The 17,602-nt window shown below is 40.1% G+C and overlaps 2 protein-coding genes across 6 annotated transcripts in view; one reads left to right on the forward strand and one right to left on the reverse strand.

The window, feature by feature from the left end:
- The first annotated feature begins 18 nt into the window (after window positions 1-18).
- On the forward strand, window positions 19-4,763 carry ap3m1 (adaptor related protein complex 3 subunit mu 1). Its single transcript, XM_088420958.1, has 9 exons — window positions 19-102; window positions 408-685; window positions 1,756-1,927; window positions 2,007-2,144; window positions 2,414-2,499; window positions 2,599-2,732; window positions 2,818-3,025; window positions 3,774-3,918; window positions 3,986-4,763. The coding sequence occupies exons 2-9, from the start codon at window positions 413-415 to the stop codon at window positions 4,084-4,086; spliced, it is 1,257 nt and encodes a 418-aa protein (XP_088277084.1). The 5' UTR covers window positions 19-102; window positions 408-412; the 3' UTR covers window positions 4,087-4,763.
- Window positions 4,764-5,228: 465 nt separating this feature from the next.
- Window positions 5,229-17,602, reverse strand: part of LOC148420392 (vinculin-like) — a 29,508-nt gene continuing 17,134 nt past the window's right edge. For 4 of the 5 annotated variants that reach the window (XM_088420953.1, XM_088420955.1, XM_088420956.1 and 1 more), the window contains 10 exons: window positions 15,473-15,601; window positions 15,239-15,388; window positions 14,994-15,102; window positions 14,296-14,598; window positions 14,102-14,226; window positions 12,758-12,943; window positions 11,205-11,360; window positions 10,177-10,380; window positions 9,779-9,883; window positions 5,229-6,799 (listed from right to left, as the gene is read on the reverse strand). In XM_088420953.1, coding sequence (XP_088277079.1) covers window positions 6,653-6,799; window positions 9,779-9,883; window positions 10,177-10,380; window positions 11,205-11,360; window positions 12,758-12,943; window positions 14,102-14,226; window positions 14,296-14,598; window positions 14,994-15,102; window positions 15,239-15,388; window positions 15,473-15,601 — 1,614 coding nt within the window. In that variant the 3' untranslated portion in view covers window positions 5,229-6,652. The remainder of the gene's footprint in view (window positions 6,800-9,778; window positions 9,884-10,176; window positions 10,381-11,204; window positions 11,361-12,757; window positions 12,944-14,101; window positions 14,227-14,295; window positions 14,599-14,993; window positions 15,103-15,238; window positions 15,389-15,472; window positions 15,602-17,602) is intronic. The other variant, XM_088420957.1, reaches the window with a different exon arrangement.

The raw sequence follows: 17,602 nt of genomic DNA on the forward strand, positions 1-17,602 counted from the left end.
CACTCAAGTCTATTGTAGGTTTCACTGGAGCAGGCAACTCCTCGGTCTTTCCTGCTTAGTGGCAACATCGTCACTGCTTGTCGACCAAACTAAAGTCAGCAGGTAAAAGTTAAAACTATTATTCCGAACTTTTGAATGCTAAGCTTTTGTAATGAATCGATTCGTGTCATGGTTGAACATTTTTGCATTCAGTTTACACTCGGACTCGAATGCTTAAATTGCAACTTCATGAATTGGTTGAAGTCAACTCAGTTTTGTGAGTTCAGATTTGGCACAATGATGTGACATTTCCTTTCTGACGCCCATCAGTTTTGAATCAGTAGGAACGCAATTGCTATTTTTTATGAATACTTTAAAAGTGACGTGCAAGCTTGTCACCCTGCTTGTCCGACACCTTGTTATTTCAGCTGAGATGATCCACAGTTTGTTCCTCATTAATCACACGGGAGACATCTTCCTGGAGAAACACTGGAAGAGCGTCATCAACCGGAGCGTGTGCGACTACTTTTTCGAAGCCAAAGAGAAAGCGCTAGAACCCGAGAATGTGCCTCCCATCCTCCAGACCCCGCACCACTATCTCATTAATATATACAGAGGGAAGCTCTACTTTCTCGCTGTCATCCAGACTGAAGTGCCTCCGCTGTTTGTCATTGAATTTCTGCACAGAGTTGCGGACACACTTCAGGTAAGACAAGCTACTGCTTGTAGACTGCAGTGGTAAAAAATACAACAGCATAACAAGCCCTTCAAGATATCTGTAAAAATGTGTTAAATTTTCAAATGACTGCAAAGTTTTGAAATTGTTTAACTTGGTCACTTAACATTTGAGCAGTGGTGTGTAGACTTTATTTCCATCGTATCTTCCTCACAGGGCCCTATCTAGTTGTTGTAAAGTTCTCTTAAGAAAAATGAAAAATAATTTGATAATTGTGAATACCTTAAGGTCCATGAGCATAAAGTATACTGAACTCTTGACACTCGCCTGTTTAACAGCACAAGAATACGAGTAGCACAGTAGGTTACAAGTCAGGCTTAGTTGTAAGCTGAAAATGTTAGCAGTAAGACACAGTAATAATGCGTGTGCACTGGATATTCTTATTAATGGTGACAAATAGTAATATCTGACAAAATGACATATTTGTTCCAGTGTCTAGAACTTGTGCAATGCAGAGAACAGTGTTGTGTAAGGTGGTTACTAATTGGAATAAGTTAACATGTACCCCTAAAGCAGTGTTTTTTATCCTGGGGTACATTAAGCCAGTTAAAGGGTTTCAACAGAGGTCAGCTCACACTGTGTGTAGGTGTGTGTGCTTCCAGAAAAGCTCTTTCATACTGTGTTTAGCAGTTAAAAAGAAATCAAATTATAAAGGGTTCAGTGAACCTGCATAAGAAATGTGAGGGTTTTGACACTTCCAACAAGGTTAAGAACCACTCTCTTAAAGATAAAAATATCAAATGCTTTAAAATGAGCCTCAAGTAAGTTCTAAGGAAACATGTCATAATCTTTGAAATTAAGTTGTTTGTTGTTCCATGTGACCGAGTATTTTTAACTGTATGCAGCTTAATTTTTTTTATCTTTAATTTGTCTTTTTATTGTTTAACCTCATTATGTTTCATGTTTAATTTGTCCTTTAAATGCTTAACCTAACACATCTTTGTACTTTTAAATAATGGACCCTAAGAAGACTAGTTGCTAACTCGGTATCATCTAATGGGGATCCATACAAAGAAATCAAACGGTTTTGCATAACACAGGACTACTTCGGAGAATGTTCCGAAGGCGTAATAAAAGACAACTTGGTCACGGTCTACGAGATCCTCGAAGAGATGCTCGACAACGGCTTTCCGCTGGCAACAGAGTCAAACGTCCTCAAGGAGATGATCAGGCCTCCTACAATCCTCCGATCGGTCGTCAATACACTCACGGGTAAGCGGTTGGATGAAATTGACTTTATTTTGAAATCTGTGCTAATATTGTCTAAAACCTTTGTTGCATTTCTCTTCAGGAGGGAGCAATGTTGGAGACACGCTCCCCACGGGTCAGTTGTCCAATGTCCCCTGGAGGCGTGCTGGCGTGAAATACACCAACAATGAAGCATACTTTGATGTCATTGAGGAAATCGATGCCATCTTGGACAAATCAGGTTTGAAAAGACTCTCCAAACAAATAGCCTCTGTCTTTCTTTTTCTCTTATATTTTATGTAATCTGTTTCAAGGTGCCGCTGTGTACTTTTTCACAAACGCAAGCGATGAAGGATCTGTATTGCAATAATGGCTTAGTGTGTTTGACATTGACTTTTGGCTTAGGATTTCAACCACCAACAATCCAAATTTGACAAGGTTTAAGGTTTTTGATGTCTGGGTAAGGAAAAGGTCCTACCCCATGTTGTGTAAGCAGTGCCTGTTTTTCAGGTTCCACAGTGTTTGCAGAAATTCAAGGTGTGATAGAAGCCTGCGTCAGACTCACAGGGATGCCTGACCTCACTCTGTCCTTCATGGTGAGCACTCAGATTTAATAGATACGATAAGTAGTGCCTTGACCTTTGGAGATAATTATGAGTTTTGTGCATTTATTCAATGTGCTTTGCGCATTCAAGAACCCTCGTCTCCTGGATGACGTCAGCTTCCACCCGTGTGTGCGGTTCAAGCGCTGGGAGTCGGAGCGCGTCCTCTCCTTCATCCCGCCCGATGGCAACTTCACCCTCATGACTTATCATGTCAGCTCACAAAAGTAAATGCAGGCAACACTCAAGTACAGTTCTGCTTCTCTTACAATACTGTTGAGGTAAAAACAGCAACCAATTTGCCGTCCTCAGTCTGGTGGCCATTCCGGTGTACGTGAAGCAGAACATCAGCTTCATGGAGACGGGCTCTTGCGGCCGTCTGGACATCACGATTGGGCCCAAGCAGACGATGGGGAAGACGGTTGAGGGATTGCTGGTCACCATCCACATGCCCAAAGCTGTGCTCAGTGCCAACCTCACCGCAACGCAGGGAAACTACACGTACGACCTCGCCACCAAGGTCCATACCCACTCAGCCACTCAGAATGCTGTACTTTCGGGTCTTGGTCCACTGTGACATATTTGGTAATTTCGTTGGTCAGATGAGACTGGGTGAATGTATTGACCGCTTGCAGAGCAGAGATGCAGTAGAAACTGCATCATATTAAAAGCAGCAGGGTTCAAAACGTAGGAAAAAGATAGCGGCTTTATAGTCCAGAGTTTCCTGTAGTTTACAATTTCACACACTGGAGAATGTCTTGTGGAATACAAATTGTGGATGCTACTATCCTCTAAAATACGAAGTCCAAGTCTCATCTCTAGAAGCTAACAAACACAATCAAACGTGATTACGGCCAGCTTTGGTCATCGGAACGTTGCGCCTCACCACTGTTACTGTGTCCAGAACTTGTGCAATGCAGAGAACAGTGTTGTATAAGGGCGGCTACTCATTGGAATAAGTTATCATGTACCCCTTAAGCTGCGGTTCTTATGCTTCTTGCAAGAGATATTGTGCAAGTCGAAATTTTAACAACAGACAGTGGCTCAAGATTTGTATGCCCCGCATCAGAAATCCGAAAAGAAGCGTGAACAAATGAACTTTTTGCGTCATTAATGTTGCTCATCTAAAAATACATTTAGAATCATTCTTATAATTTCCATCTAGCCATACATTCTCTTCCACTTACATTGGGTTAGATGAAGATTTAATTTGCTCCCACAAGGTTTCAGTTATGTTGCTGACAGTGGTTTGTGCGTGCTTCGTATAGGTTTTGGTTTGGGACGTGGGCAAACTGAACCCACAGAAGCTTCCAAACCTGCGAGGCAGCTTGAGTGTGCAGTCAGGTGCCCCGAAACCTGAGGAGAACCCCTCGCTCAACATCGACATGAAGATTCAGCAGCTGGCCATATCGGGTAAGACGCAAGCAGTGGTCGACTGTCCCGGTGTGCTGTTCTAACAATGTACGCTTGTCCTCTGCAGGCCTGAAGGTGAACCGTCTGGATATGTATGGGGAAAAGTACAAACCCTTTAAAGGTGTGAAATATCTCACCAAAGCAGGAAAATTCCAAGTGAGGACCTAACTCAATCACCGCTTGACCTGGCGCTCCAAATCAATCCAAACCTCAGCATTATTATCAAATAATTTTGCATGATAACAGTTATTTATTAAATCCATGTTGTGGCATTACAGGTTCTGTAAATAACAAGCAGTGAATATGTGGCCTCTGAAGGGAAGCCTTAATAATAATAATAACAACAGTAACAATCACCCATGTGACCAATTCCTACTAATGTCATTTTGCTGAAGGGAATATGTTGTTTTGTAAAAGTATCAAGCAGTATCAAATTACTGCTTGCATGTTGCCTTTTTGCGCATGTTTTTTTTTTTTTTCTACTTACTTTTTGGAAAACTACACAATGTTTTTGCACACTTTGACTTTGTAATGTGGCCTTGTAAGGTGCTTTCTTCAGGACTTTATAACAATCTGTTTTATAGCTATGGTATAGTGCAGTAAGATAAGAGCCCCCTGTGTATTATCTGCTGTGTCAAACTGTGATTGGCTGTGGGGATCACCTACTTAGAAATATGCACAACTTCTTGAGTGTTCTTGAGTGCAACCCGCTACCTTTTTTTTAAACCGGCATTTGCACAATCCTTTGTCTATGGGATCCTCTGTCTGTGGGGGTTAAAAGTACTTTTCTGTCAGTCTGAACGTTTGTGCACAAGAGGTCTTAAAAAGCTTTTGAGAATCTGAAACCTACTTGCTTGTGTGCTTCTTTTACATGAATGTGCATATCAATGCAATTTTTGGACCCCCACAGTTCCTTATGCTCAGTGTTTTTCTAGAATTTTTATTTTTCCAAATACCCGCAAAGTTAGGAAGGTTGCTAATACAGATTTCTACGAGTAATGTAAAAATGACTTTCAGAACATCCAAAGTTTACATAATTAAAAATAACTGAATTTGAAACAGCAGAGTAAAAGAATGAATTCTGCCATAGAGTAATCACTATGATTTGATATGGCCTAGACTGATGAGATAATAACCTTGCTGTAACATTGCAATTCTGGGCTTCCCTACGAAATTTACTACCCCCATGCATTGATCCCGGAGAAGCCAAAGAAAATAGATTTCTAGTAGATTACCATTTTTAAAAATGTTTTTTGAAGAACAAAAAAAATTGAAGTATATTCTAACTAATAAAAAAAGGTAACATCGCGTGTCATTCTTATTCAGTTCTTTTATTCTTCCAAGGCACAAACAGCGCATGTGTTTGAATGGCATGAGCTCTCAGGATACATTCAGGGTGCGTAGGAGACGTCACGCATGTACTGTACATATACTGTATATTATACATACACCCAGTCGTGCTCAGCAAGCGACTGCTACATGCTCGCTACATTCTGTCCCTTTAATGGTGTACATGTTGATAGTCAACGTGCACACGGCACGCTGATTCGCAATTTTAAGTTACATTTGCCCAGCAATCATACAAAACGCTTTATAAATCAAGTTGTGAAAGCGAAACAAATGTATTGTCATTTTGCTAACTTGTGACACAACCACTCCAAACACATGATTACCTTAAAACAGTTCAACTGTTAAGGAGATAGTACAGGAAAATAAATGTTACACATAAAAAAGCAGGGAAATAAGGCAAAATGCGGGGTTTGGGCTCTGAATTATAATCTTTTTGAAATATAGTACTGTTGGGTCAAAATTGCTTCAAAATTAAAAATCACATTTAAAAAGGTATGGGTATTGATCATCTATGGGGAAGATTTTAATTTGAAATATGTTTTACCAATCTGAATGTTCATAACTCCTGTTTCCATGCCAGCGCTCGATTGAGTTTCTTGAGAAGTTGTTTACGTAGGATTGATGTCGCTGAATTTCCCATTGCCATGTGTAACCAAGTCATGTCGTCTTTAGATGGCAAATTAGTTGAGATGTAAACAATAATTGCGTATTCCATTTTGTCTTATTACCAGTAAAATGACTTATTACCAGGGAATAACACACAATTGATCATTTTGCTTATCCCTACAACGAGTTCCGTTAAGACACTGGCGCACACACAATGCCAAGCAAATACCGTAGGCCTACTCAATGACTTCAATCAACTAAGCCCCCCATTTTAACAGTCACTCGTTTACTAAGTTAAACATTTCAAAATCCCGAAGACTTCAGAGTTCAAGTATAAGCAATGTCGCACCTTCGCATAGGTCTTCAATCAGCAGCGTTAATTTATCAACGTAAACATGAGCGGAAGGAGCGCTCCGCCCTTAAGCGTTTGAAAGTTGGTGAGCGTCTCTCACAACACACAAACACACAAAATACTTCAGTATCAAGAAACAAAGCTCTGTTGAACACAAAGTCCTATCACAATTGTCTCAAGTTGCCTTTTAGAAAATAGAAAACGTCTTCATGCAAAAAATATATAGCTACCTGCAGTCAACATACCAAAAATATATATTAATAAAAAGGCTTCCTTTGTGTCCATTTGAAAAGGGACAGGAAGAGCTTTAAATTAAGCACATCTAGAGTGGATGACAGAGAATCATCTAAGTCTATGTTGCTACCTATTGATTTATTTGGATTTTTTATAGCGTGTGTTTCGCTGTTCACAAAGTCATTGCTGCTATCATTGGTACCAGGGGGTTTTGCGCACCCAGCGAAGGGTGAATCCTGCATCCGTGCGGATTTTGATGGAGGCTGCCTCCGCTTCCCTGACAGTCTCCTTCACGGACTGCATCAAGTTCTGGGCGTTGTGGACCAGCATCTCTGTGGCCTGCACAAAGCAATGAGAAAAATGAAGGGGGGGGTTCACAAACTGAACATTTCTTTTAATGGTGTCATGGAAATTTGATCTTTTATTGTTTATATACATGTACTAGTATTTCTTGTGCCTGACCACCCATTAAGTGAGACATAAAAATGATTTCAAACTAAAACTTCAGAAAAGATTAACTAGCCTAGCGTGTTCCACCATGGGGCAGTAGAATAAATATAGAAAGCCTTCTTCTTCTTCTCCTTTCGGCTTCTTCCCTTTAGGGGTCGCCACAGCAAATCAACAGTCTCCATCTAAGCCTGTCTCCTCCATCCTCTTCTCTCACTCCAACTACTTTCCTGTTCTCTTTCACTACATCTATGAACCTTCTCTCTGGTCTTCCTCTAGACCACAGGTGTCAAACTCAAGGCCCGGGGGCCAGATCCGGCCCGCCACATCATTTCATGTGGCCCGCGAAACGCCCATTCCAACTCAAGTTTCCGGTCAAAATAGCGCATTTGTAAGTCAATTTGAAATTGTTTGGGGGAAAAAGCAAGCATTTTTTCCCTCACCCTCTCTCTGTTTTAAAAAAACTAGTTGGAAGTGTGACAAATACACCCAAAATGTATTTTATCACAGCCCTCTGACAGAAACTGTAACTGCAACGTGACCCTCCATAAGAATGAGTTTGACACCCCTGCTCTAGACCTTCTGCCTGGCAATTCCAAATCCACCATCCTTCTATTTATGTATTCTCATCTCCGGACATGTCCGAACCATCTCAGTCTGGCCTCTCTGACTTTATTTTCCAGAACACAAACGTGTGCTGTCCCTTTGATGTAGTCATCCCTGACACTATCCATCACGGCCACCACCAAAGAGAATCTAAGCATCTTCATCTCTTCTGCCTCTTGTCTTTTGCTCAGCAGCACTGTCTCCGGACCAAACAACATAGCTGGTATCACCACAGTTCTGCATATTTTTCCTTTCAATTTAGCTGAAACATCTTCTATCACGGCTGACACTTTTCTCCACCCGTTCCGGCCTGCCCGCATACACTTCTTCACCTCTTTTCCATACTCTCCATTGCTCTGGGCTGCTGATCCTGAATATTTAAAATCCTCCACCTTCTTTGTCTCTTCTCCCTGTATCTTTACTTTCCCACTTGGGTCCTTCTCTTTCACATTCATATATTTCGTCTAGCTGCGGCTAAGACTTCATTCCTCTCTTTTCCAGAGCCAACCTCCACCACTCTAGCTTCTCCTCCGCCTGTTGTCTTCTCTCACTACAGATCACAGTCATCTGCATACATCATGGTCCATGAAGATTCTTGTCTAACTCCGTCCGTCTTTCTATCCAAAACAAACAGATGAGGGGCCCAATTATGGAAATTCAACTTTTTAGGAGCTCTTCATTCATTAGTTACAGAGTTTTACCGTGGAAAATGTCAGTGTTGAAAATATGGTTTTGGCTTCAAGAATTTGATGACTTTCTTTGCTCTTACAAAAGCAGACAATCTTCATCAGAAATGGTTGGGATTCTTTTTTGGGAGCAGGCGGCCAGACAACCAGCAGATGTGTATGATTGTTATTATATGAAGGACTGCGTGGTGAACCTTTGCCAATACCGAGAGTGAATTGGCCACGAAATTACAAATGAAAGCTGGCACAATTCTCACAATTGCACACAATGAAGAGGCCATAGCTGTAAGTACACGTTAGCTTCGTTGTATACTGTACTGTAGAAATGAAGCGTGTGTATTGATGAAAAGCGTATTCATGCTGTATAAATACTGCTATTTAATGGGACATTTTTCTTCTGCTACTAATGTCTTATCTTTCTTGATATGAAGTACTGCTGTTTACATCTACTTTTGAGTCCTCCTTTTCCTTCCTTGCGCACATCAGTTTACATGCCCCAAGGTTATACTGTACTAGCCTTTTTTTTTCGTTATTGTCTCATGGCCGGTCCCATTTAATCTGCTTTAGAGTGACCACATGAATGGGGCGTGGCAGCCACACGGTGAGAGGCGTGGCTTCAGTGAAGGAGACGTTTCACTTCCTGTTTATAAATGTCGTGACCAAAGCTATTCATATGTCATAAGGAATTAAAGGGACACCGTGTAAGATTTAGACCATTTTTCATTATGGACAGCAGGAGGTGCTGCAGGTGCTGCATTTACCATTGTCCGTAGCTATAACAAACATGGCAGCCTACGGAGAAGTGCCAGCCCCCATGTAATATTTAGAAAATGGATGCATGGATGGCTAACCAACAATTAGATTTAAAATTAGATTTAATTATAATTATATTTAAAACATACTATTGGTTGTTAAGAGGAAATTTTAGAAATGTATCATCATATAACGTATTCCTTTTTTCATTAAAAACTGTCTAGATCTCACATAGTCCCCCTTTAAATTGCCAATGTGCCAAAGCTAAGCTTTCATCATTTATATACATACTGTATATTTAACTGTAGAAGTTTTAAAATACCATGATATTGTTCCTTTAAGATTTAAGTTTTTTAAAAATTTATATTTACCACGACAGTGATGCCGTTAGTTTTATGATCCCGTTTATTTTACACTGAGTGTACATATTAAGCTAGCTAAATGTATGCTTAATGTACTTTGTTTGAAATGTAGGTTTTCTCTGTTTTATCTTCTTTATGTCAAATCTCAAAAGCTACTAAATACACACACACACTTACAATATATATATATATATATATATATATATATATATATATATATATATATATATATATATATATATATATATATATATATATATATATATATATATATATATATATATATATATATATATATGTATAGGAAATACATCATGTATATTTGGAGAGAGGTGCTCTAGTGATCGCAACATCTACAGTCAATTAACGTAATGTGTGTATTGCAAATGAGGGTGTTATATGAAGAAATAATCAGTCCCTTATAGTCAACAGGATGTTTTTGCACAGGTGCATGGTCATTTTACCTGCTCGGACTCCTCTTCACTAATGTTGGTTCGACCCAACATGGTTGCTTTCACAGTAGAGAGGATCTTCAGCTGAGTGCTGATGGTGGGAATCCGCTCACACACCTTTGACATTAAAGAGATAATTTTTTAGGATTTCAGTGTTGTCCAAAGGTGATTTTTCATTGAAGCAATACCACTTGTGGATGGCAATGAGCAGTGCTCCAGTAGTCCTGCAGAGGACACTGTTGTAAAAAAGTGTGACACGTTTCCTTGCAATAGAGTCGTTCAACAAATAATTCTAGGTTTCCATTGTTAAAAAAAAAAAAAAATCAAAAAATTTTGTTGTCTGTGCAGTTTTCAGAAGTACCTCAGACGATTCTTATCTACTGTGATACCAATTCTCATTCAAAACAAACCTGCAGAAGGTTCGTCCTGATGCGTCTGTCCGTGCACTGCTTGGCCACTTCTTTGGCGAGTCTCGTCACCTCGTCCGACGCCTTGGCGATGTCCTTGGCGCACTGGATCAAGGCCCGCTTGTTGCCACTACCGCCACGCACCAGCCGGGACATCTCGGCCATCAGCAGAGCCATGCGCTTGGCGGCCGCGATGATGTCGTTGCCCTGGGATGAGGACGCAGTGAGCAACAAGACAGATGAGGGGAAGGAAGAATGGAATTTTCATGATCGAAGAAATGGGATGGAGAAACTGTAATGGACAAAAGTATTGGGACAAATCTGCTAAATGTTGGTAAGACCTCTTAAATTATGAAAGTAGTTTAGAGAAAGTCTTTTTCTTTTCCACTGTGACAAAAGGAAAGCATCACTTCGAATTTTTAAGCCTCCATTGTCAATATGGGCTGTGTGCCCCCATACTTTTGTCTATATATTGCAATAAGTTTTCCAAGCATAGTCCTGTTGAATTTAATGGAGGGTTAATCATGAAAATGGCAGTGACTGCTAATGACAAGCATCTTTTTAGTAAGTTACATGCAGAATATACAAAGAAAATCGTTTTGATTTTTACATGCACCACGACCCATTTCTCAGGGTTCTATAGTTAGTAACCATGTAATTGCAGCTTCACTACATCACTCCGATGTCTATGGAAAACTGTCATTCTTGGCATCACAGGTTGCCCTGACAACGAGTGATTGACAACAGCGAGATTCTTCCTTTAAATCACCAACATAAGGGAGGGGAATCCTGAGGCTTGTTGGTCATAGTGGTGCATCAATTACAAAAAAAAAAGCCATTCCATCAACTGTCAACCTTTAGTACAACTTCAGCACCATCTGAGCAGCCACAGCTGGTTGGAGATTGCCATGGTAGCGGCAGATGCAATTTGGTTGAGTGACGCTTTGCTTGTTTTTGCATGCGTGTGCAGAGAGAAGTGGTAGAGTCAAATAATCCAGCGCCAATAATGCGCTTGTGACATCATGTCAGACCTTGCTGGACCACTTGCGCGCCTCCTGGTGCAGAGCCTGGGCAGCTGCCAGCATGGGTTGGTTGACAGGCTGGTTGGAGGGCATCAGCAGCAGCTCTGGCTCAAAGTCATCCTCACCATCGGTAAATTCATCTTCATCGTCTACCTCTACTGCCTCCTGGCAGGGCAGGGGGGAGGAGGGGTGTATGATGGCAGTTGACGAAAGATTGATCAGGGTGGGGGAGAATGAGGAAGGGCGAAAAAGGGGGGAGGGGGGGAGCCAGGAATGGCAGGAGGGAAGGAGGCGTTTAGTACACTATCAGAAGCAGTAGGTGGAAGAACAGAGGAAAATTTGAAGGGCGATACGGGAATCATGGAGGATCAGGGAGGGAAGTCGAGATTGCGCAGAGAAGGCGAGGCAGGGGGAAAAAAATAGGATCGCAGTCGTGTTCCTGAGGTTGTGAGGCCTTCTTCCACAATGTGAAATTAAGGTGACTTTATGATCACGGTTTCTGAAGACAGATGACCTACCAACAGCTGCTTGAATCGCACATCACATATGGACAAACATTTACATTCACAAACAATTTGGAGTCTAATGAGTCTAACATGCACACGACTTGTGGATGTGGAATTGTTAACCACTGTGCTGCCCACCAATAATAGTTAAAATGCTGCCTTGAGATACAGGTTTAATTTGTGTGTGTGTTTTTTAATACCTGTAAGAACAAATAGAACTCTACAATACTGCCTTGTAAAAATCAGGGGAATAACATAACAAAATAGAATAATGATTCATTTAATGTCACAATTTTATATTGTGCTGCTCTTTCTTAAAAGACCAACCAGGTCACTGGGAAGGCGGTATAATATAGTCATGCAGACACAAGTGAAAAAAAGCACTTCTCCTATTACTGTAAGTGACCCACTAAGACAACTATAATATTGGTCAATTTTCATATAGGATGAAGAATATATGCCTGTGAGTTTTGTAATACCTGTCTACATTTGCTGCTGCACCATTACCTATTCAAATATTTGTCGTTCAAAGTGCTAACCATTATTATGTCGATTGCATTTTTTTCTTTTTTTTTTGTTGATTTAAGCAGTCTTAAGACAATATAGTTTGGTTGTTATAGATATGTAAGTTTCATTCTGATACGTCACCTGGGAGTGGAATTAAAGAGCCTGATGTCTCTTTCTGATGAATTGTTCACTAGCCAGGGCTCTCAGTATGATGTAGTGCAATTGAAAATGACAAAAAAGACACATTAAAGAGAATAAAACCTACTTCAATTATTCATTGTCCATCTTCAGGCCTTTTCGAATATGCAAGTGAACAAATCGTTCATTGAATAGGTGTGTCTGTGTGCACCACTGTTTGGTTTTGTTTACCAGATGACAGTTTCCAGTTTCCTTCTGAAATTGGAATCAAGCCACTGATGTCCACATTTCAGCATCAACATAACACAATATACCAATTCTCGGTCAACAGAGAGAACGTATTCCATAACCAAAATAGTGAATGTCAGTTGAACAGATTGAGTCCAATATGCATACAGTATGTGGACCAACCTTGCTGGACCACTTGCGGGCTTCGTCGTGCAGCTGTTTGGCGGCCACCATCATGGGCTCACTCACAACCTCTCCCGCCTTCTGCTCCGGGAACTCTTCATCCTTTTCCTCGGGAGGAGGAGGACGAGGGGGTGGCACCTCTCCCTCCGGCAGGGGCGGCTTGGGTGGAGCCTGTTCATCACTTACCTGGATAGAAAACACACAATTAGGCCAAATTCCATGGAGGGACTATAGATACAGTAAACCAAATCGGATGTTTCAGTTTAAAAAATGTAGAATATTACTCTTGATGTCTAATGCACGTACAGCCCAGTAAATTTTTGTGGTGCTGTATATGAAAATACCTTCACTATATTTGGTAATGGTTTACTTTACATAAATATTTACAAGTAAGGGAAAACAAAATGGTGTTGTCATTTGTTTACAGATTTTAAGGGTGCTTCCCAATAAATTAATGGAAAAGTTCATTCTTTGCAGAGCTTCTCAATTATATTTTGCAAAGACCCCCTGAGGAAAGGGAAAACATTTCACCCCCCCCCCCCCCCCCATCACCACCACTTGCCAAGCCGACCATAAATAAGACTATTACCTATAAAAATTTGTATAAGTATACCTAAAACTGTAACAATTTTAACATTGACAAAAGGAAAAATCAATATAAACCAAATTTAAACAACTCTTAACAAGTTTTTTTACAGCATTTATACAGATTAAAGGTTTGTCTAAGCAGAAAAAACCCAAACGTACCAAAGTGTCTGGAAAAAAAAACCATGCCAATCCTTATTTTGTCAGACCCCACTATATAAGAAGCACTAATTGATTGCAATGATGTACATTTGTTTACATACATTCAGACAAGATAAAGAAAAATATTTCCCAGCATGCCGATTGTTACCTATACGTACAGTAGAAAATGCTCGACTCATTTTGGTTGTTTCTTAGGTTTTCTAATTTCTTTAGATGGCCAATAGTGGGTTTGTTAAGAGAAAGCTGAAATCACAGAAATGTGTAAAATGATATAATAACAATTAATTCAACAATTTACCCAATATGCAGTGGGTCTATATTCAGTATGGGTTCTACTTTGAGTTTAATTTGATGTTTTTCACGATATAAAAATTCAAGTACACCTGTACCTGTATTTCATCATACATACCAATTTTACCATGTGCATATTTTACTATGTATATCAATATACACATTGTGCAGTATTCAGAATTGTCTACTTACTTTACTTTTATTTATTTTAGGTTTATATGAGGGCACACTAATGTCTCATAACTGTATTAAAGCAGTTCACGACAATACATGCGTTACTGATAACAGTGAAAGTGTTTGACGTACTTGGAGCTGATCTAGGTCAGGTGGCGGTGGGGGGAACTCCACCTCCTGAGGTTGGAAAGCCTCTCTGACTTTTCCAACAGCGGCCAGGATCCTCAGACAGGAGTCCAAATAGGCTTTTTGCAGCCCTGTGGACAGCTCAGAGGTCACCCTGTATCACACGCAGATTGTTTACGGCTTGCACTGTGTGTGTATACCTTTATCCTGTATGTTGCCAGCCACCGCCTTGGCGTCCATGACCATGGGGGAAATGGTATGCGACAGGGCGTCTGACGCATGTTTCACCATGTCCCTGAAGCGTGGATCTTCTGAGTTTTCCACTTCCCTCTTGGCCACCAACAATACCCGATTGGCTCGCCGCGCGATGCTCGTCGCCCCGGCAACAAGCATTTGGGGCTGAACATTCGCCATGGCAACTCTGCACTTATCAATGTCTTTCTTGATGGCTTCCTCTGAGGCGTCGAGCAGTGACTTGGTGTCAATGGCCTCATCAACCAGACCTGGATACACATGCGCACACTAAATACGTAAGGAAATTGACATGGGGTGAGAGCAATGAAGTTAAAACCTTTTTTTTTTCTTATTTTTGTATTTAAACTATCCATGCAGTTCACATTTATTACCTCCATGAGTTATTGTTAAGCATCCTTGGGTCCATTATTTATCTATATAAAATCAAGCTATTAATTTTTTTAATTTAAAAAAAAAAATCTACAAATGATGCAGCGTTATATTACAATTCCATCAGACTGAAAAGTAGGGTTTTTTTGTTGTCAGATATAATCACTCAATTCAGAACTACCTGATCCACAATACCTACATACAAGCACACATTGAAAATTCAAAAGAAAGTTGTGAAGAATTTATTGAGCTGAGCACCTTAAAAGTATCTCACCTGTCAGTTTCTCTACATTGTCGATCCACTGGTTCTTCATGGTGTCAAAATGCTCATAAGCTGCTTTGTTCCCAGGATTCTTCAACAAAATCCGAGCAGCAGAAGTTACCTGGACACAGGTGGACTGAGCATTAGGCAATCAGAGGCAATAGCCTTGGGCATCCAATGGCTAATAGAAATAGTTTTCTCGTGTGTCTTATCTTGAAATAAATGAAGACGTGGCCAATAGAAACAAAATCAAGCACCTGTGGCGTGAGTTCACGTGCATGTTTGACAGCAGCGTGTATCCCCTCCACTGTGCTCTTATTGGCTGTTCCTACAGCAGCCGCTTTCTCAGCTGTTGCCCCCAAACGACCTGCGTGGGCCTCAAAATTCCCAGCACGCTCCTCAAAAACCTACAATGTCAAATATCTTATCCAGAGCAATTCTTCAACTTCATAGTTGAATGAAGATTCATATCTGGGCACGACTCGACCAACCTCCTCTCTGTTGGGGGCATCCGGGGGTGCGGTTGCAGATACAGCTAGCAATTTTATAGGCGTTGTGGTGTCGCTGAAAACATCAGATACTTCCTGGGTGATCACCTCCTGCATTTTCTGCCTCAGGTCCTGGGGTGGGCACATATTTCATTGTCAATCCACCGGGTGGCGCCCTCCAACAATGTATTAAGGCCCCGCCCTTTTTTTTTTTTTTTTTAAAGGGACAATGTGTAAGATTTAGACTGTTTTTCACTACGGATAACAGGAGGTGCTGTAGTTACCATTGTCCGTAGCTATAAAGGACATAGCAGCCTCCGGAGGAGTGCCACCCCCATGTAATATCATTTCATGATAACTAGACCTACGATTATATTTAAAACATACTGTCGGTCGTTAAGAACACATTTATTTGCAAGTTTTTGAAATTTATAATAATTTACTTTATTCTTTTTAATGAAAAAAGATCTAAATCTTACACCGTTTCCCTTTGAATTTCATATTGCACTTCTCAAACAGAACTCACATAAGATTGAAAAAACTTGGAGATAAAATACATTAGATCGTTATAAAAAAAAAAATCCACAATAAATGGCCCCAAAATGTCCAGAAAACCGAGTATGGAAGACCAAAGTGCCCCTACAATAAATAAATTATAATAATAAAGGAATATGAAAATTAAAACAAATTAATATAAATGAAAATAAAAATGGAAGTATTTGTATTTGCAAGCAAAAATAAAATTAAAATAAATATAAAAATAAAAAACAAGATTCAAAAACTTTTGATAAATGTGGAAATACATGCAAAAATATAGACGAATAGATCGAATTAAATATGAATCAAGAACTAAAAATGCTCCTCCCTCATTTATTGTACTGCCTCATGAAGATGATGTCTGCATGAAATGTTAATCGAAGGTGGGGGGGCTAAGTGTATTCTGGGATGATGTGGTTAGCATCCACCGTTAGTTTGAATGCCAGTGAAAGTGAATGAGTAGTGTTTCAGAGAGTGGGTTCTTCCTTGGAAAATGCCAAACCACTCATACCTTTTCCTTGTGTATAGCTGATGTTGTTGATATTCGATAACAGGAAAGACAGAAATTATTTTCCCTGATTGTGTGTTTACTTTGCTCTTGCTAAAGCTGGAGCTTACATACTGTACAAACATAAAGCTTACATACTTTTCTGCACTCACATTTCAATTAACCAGTAGAGGAGTAGTTCAACACACCTCTGACCAGCCCTCATTTGAACAACATTTCATTCTGATGTACAGCATTTTTTTTTAATTCAGTTTTTTTGTTTTTAATCTTTTTAAATGTTGTATTTTTTATTTTATTTATTTATGTATATATTCATATACATGGAGGGGGGGAGAGAGAGAAAGAGAGAGCGAAAGAAAGAAAGTGAGTGATATGCAATTTTTATTTCCAATTTATTTATTTATTTATTTATTTTTTGGACAGTTTTGGTCAAAAAGGGTAGGCTACAGTGTAGCCTGAAGTGAAACAATTCCGATTTATTTTTGGACTGTCCGACCTGTATCAGGTTTTTTGATGGTAGTGTTACCGACACACATGCGATTTTTTCAAATGTGACCCAGGCTATTTGGGTATGTGTTACTAAATCCGATACATATCTGATCTTTTGACATGCGACGTCAGTCTGAGAGGTCAGGTCGCATTCATCCGACTCGCACATAAAAAACAAGCGACAAATGTCATAATTCTGCTTTCAAACAGGCACAAGCAGGTTTGAGAAACCAAAACAACAGTAGCAGCCAAGGCAAAGATCTCGATGAAGGGAGGGCAGGGTTTAGCTTGTCTCTTTCTCTCTCTTTCGTTCGTTCAAAGCGAGTGAATGAGCTCGGAGCAATCGAGAGAGACATTGCAGACACTGCACAAAATGCCATGGCAGAAAATCTTTCCCTTTCTCTTACTCCTTAAATATATTATTAGATTGAACATATTCTGGCTTCGGCATAACAGCCAATTCAACATTGCCAGATACAGAACGCAAACACGTTAAGCGTGCCCACTGTGTGTGACATCACAATGTCCTCAATATGCACGTGGGGCAGTTTTGGGTCATTTAGTGCTCAAACACAGGTCGCTAACAGGTCACATTTATT

Source organism: Hippichthys cyanospilos, chromosome 8, assembly GCF_059441005.1.
Source record: "Hippichthys cyanospilos isolate Australia breed blue-spotted pipefish chromosome 8, RoL_Hcya_1.0, whole genome shotgun sequence".
In the NCBI taxonomy this organism is placed as follows: domain Eukaryota; kingdom Metazoa; phylum Chordata; class Actinopteri; order Syngnathiformes; family Syngnathidae; genus Hippichthys; species Hippichthys cyanospilos.

Excerpts from the sequence above, each read along its gene's own strand:
- ap3m1 (XM_088420958.1), top strand. The coding sequence starts at position 413 with ATGATCCACAGTTTGTTCCTCATTAATCACACGGGAGACATCTTCCTG. Across the intron at positions 2,145-2,413 it reads TGCCATCTTGGACAAATCAG|GTTCCACAGTGTTTGCAGAA; the intron begins GTTTGAAAAGAC and ends CCTGTTTTTCAG. Across the intron at positions 3,026-3,773 it reads CGTACGACCTCGCCACCAAG|GTTTTGGTTTGGGACGTGGG; the intron begins GTCCATACCCAC and ends TGCTTCGTATAG.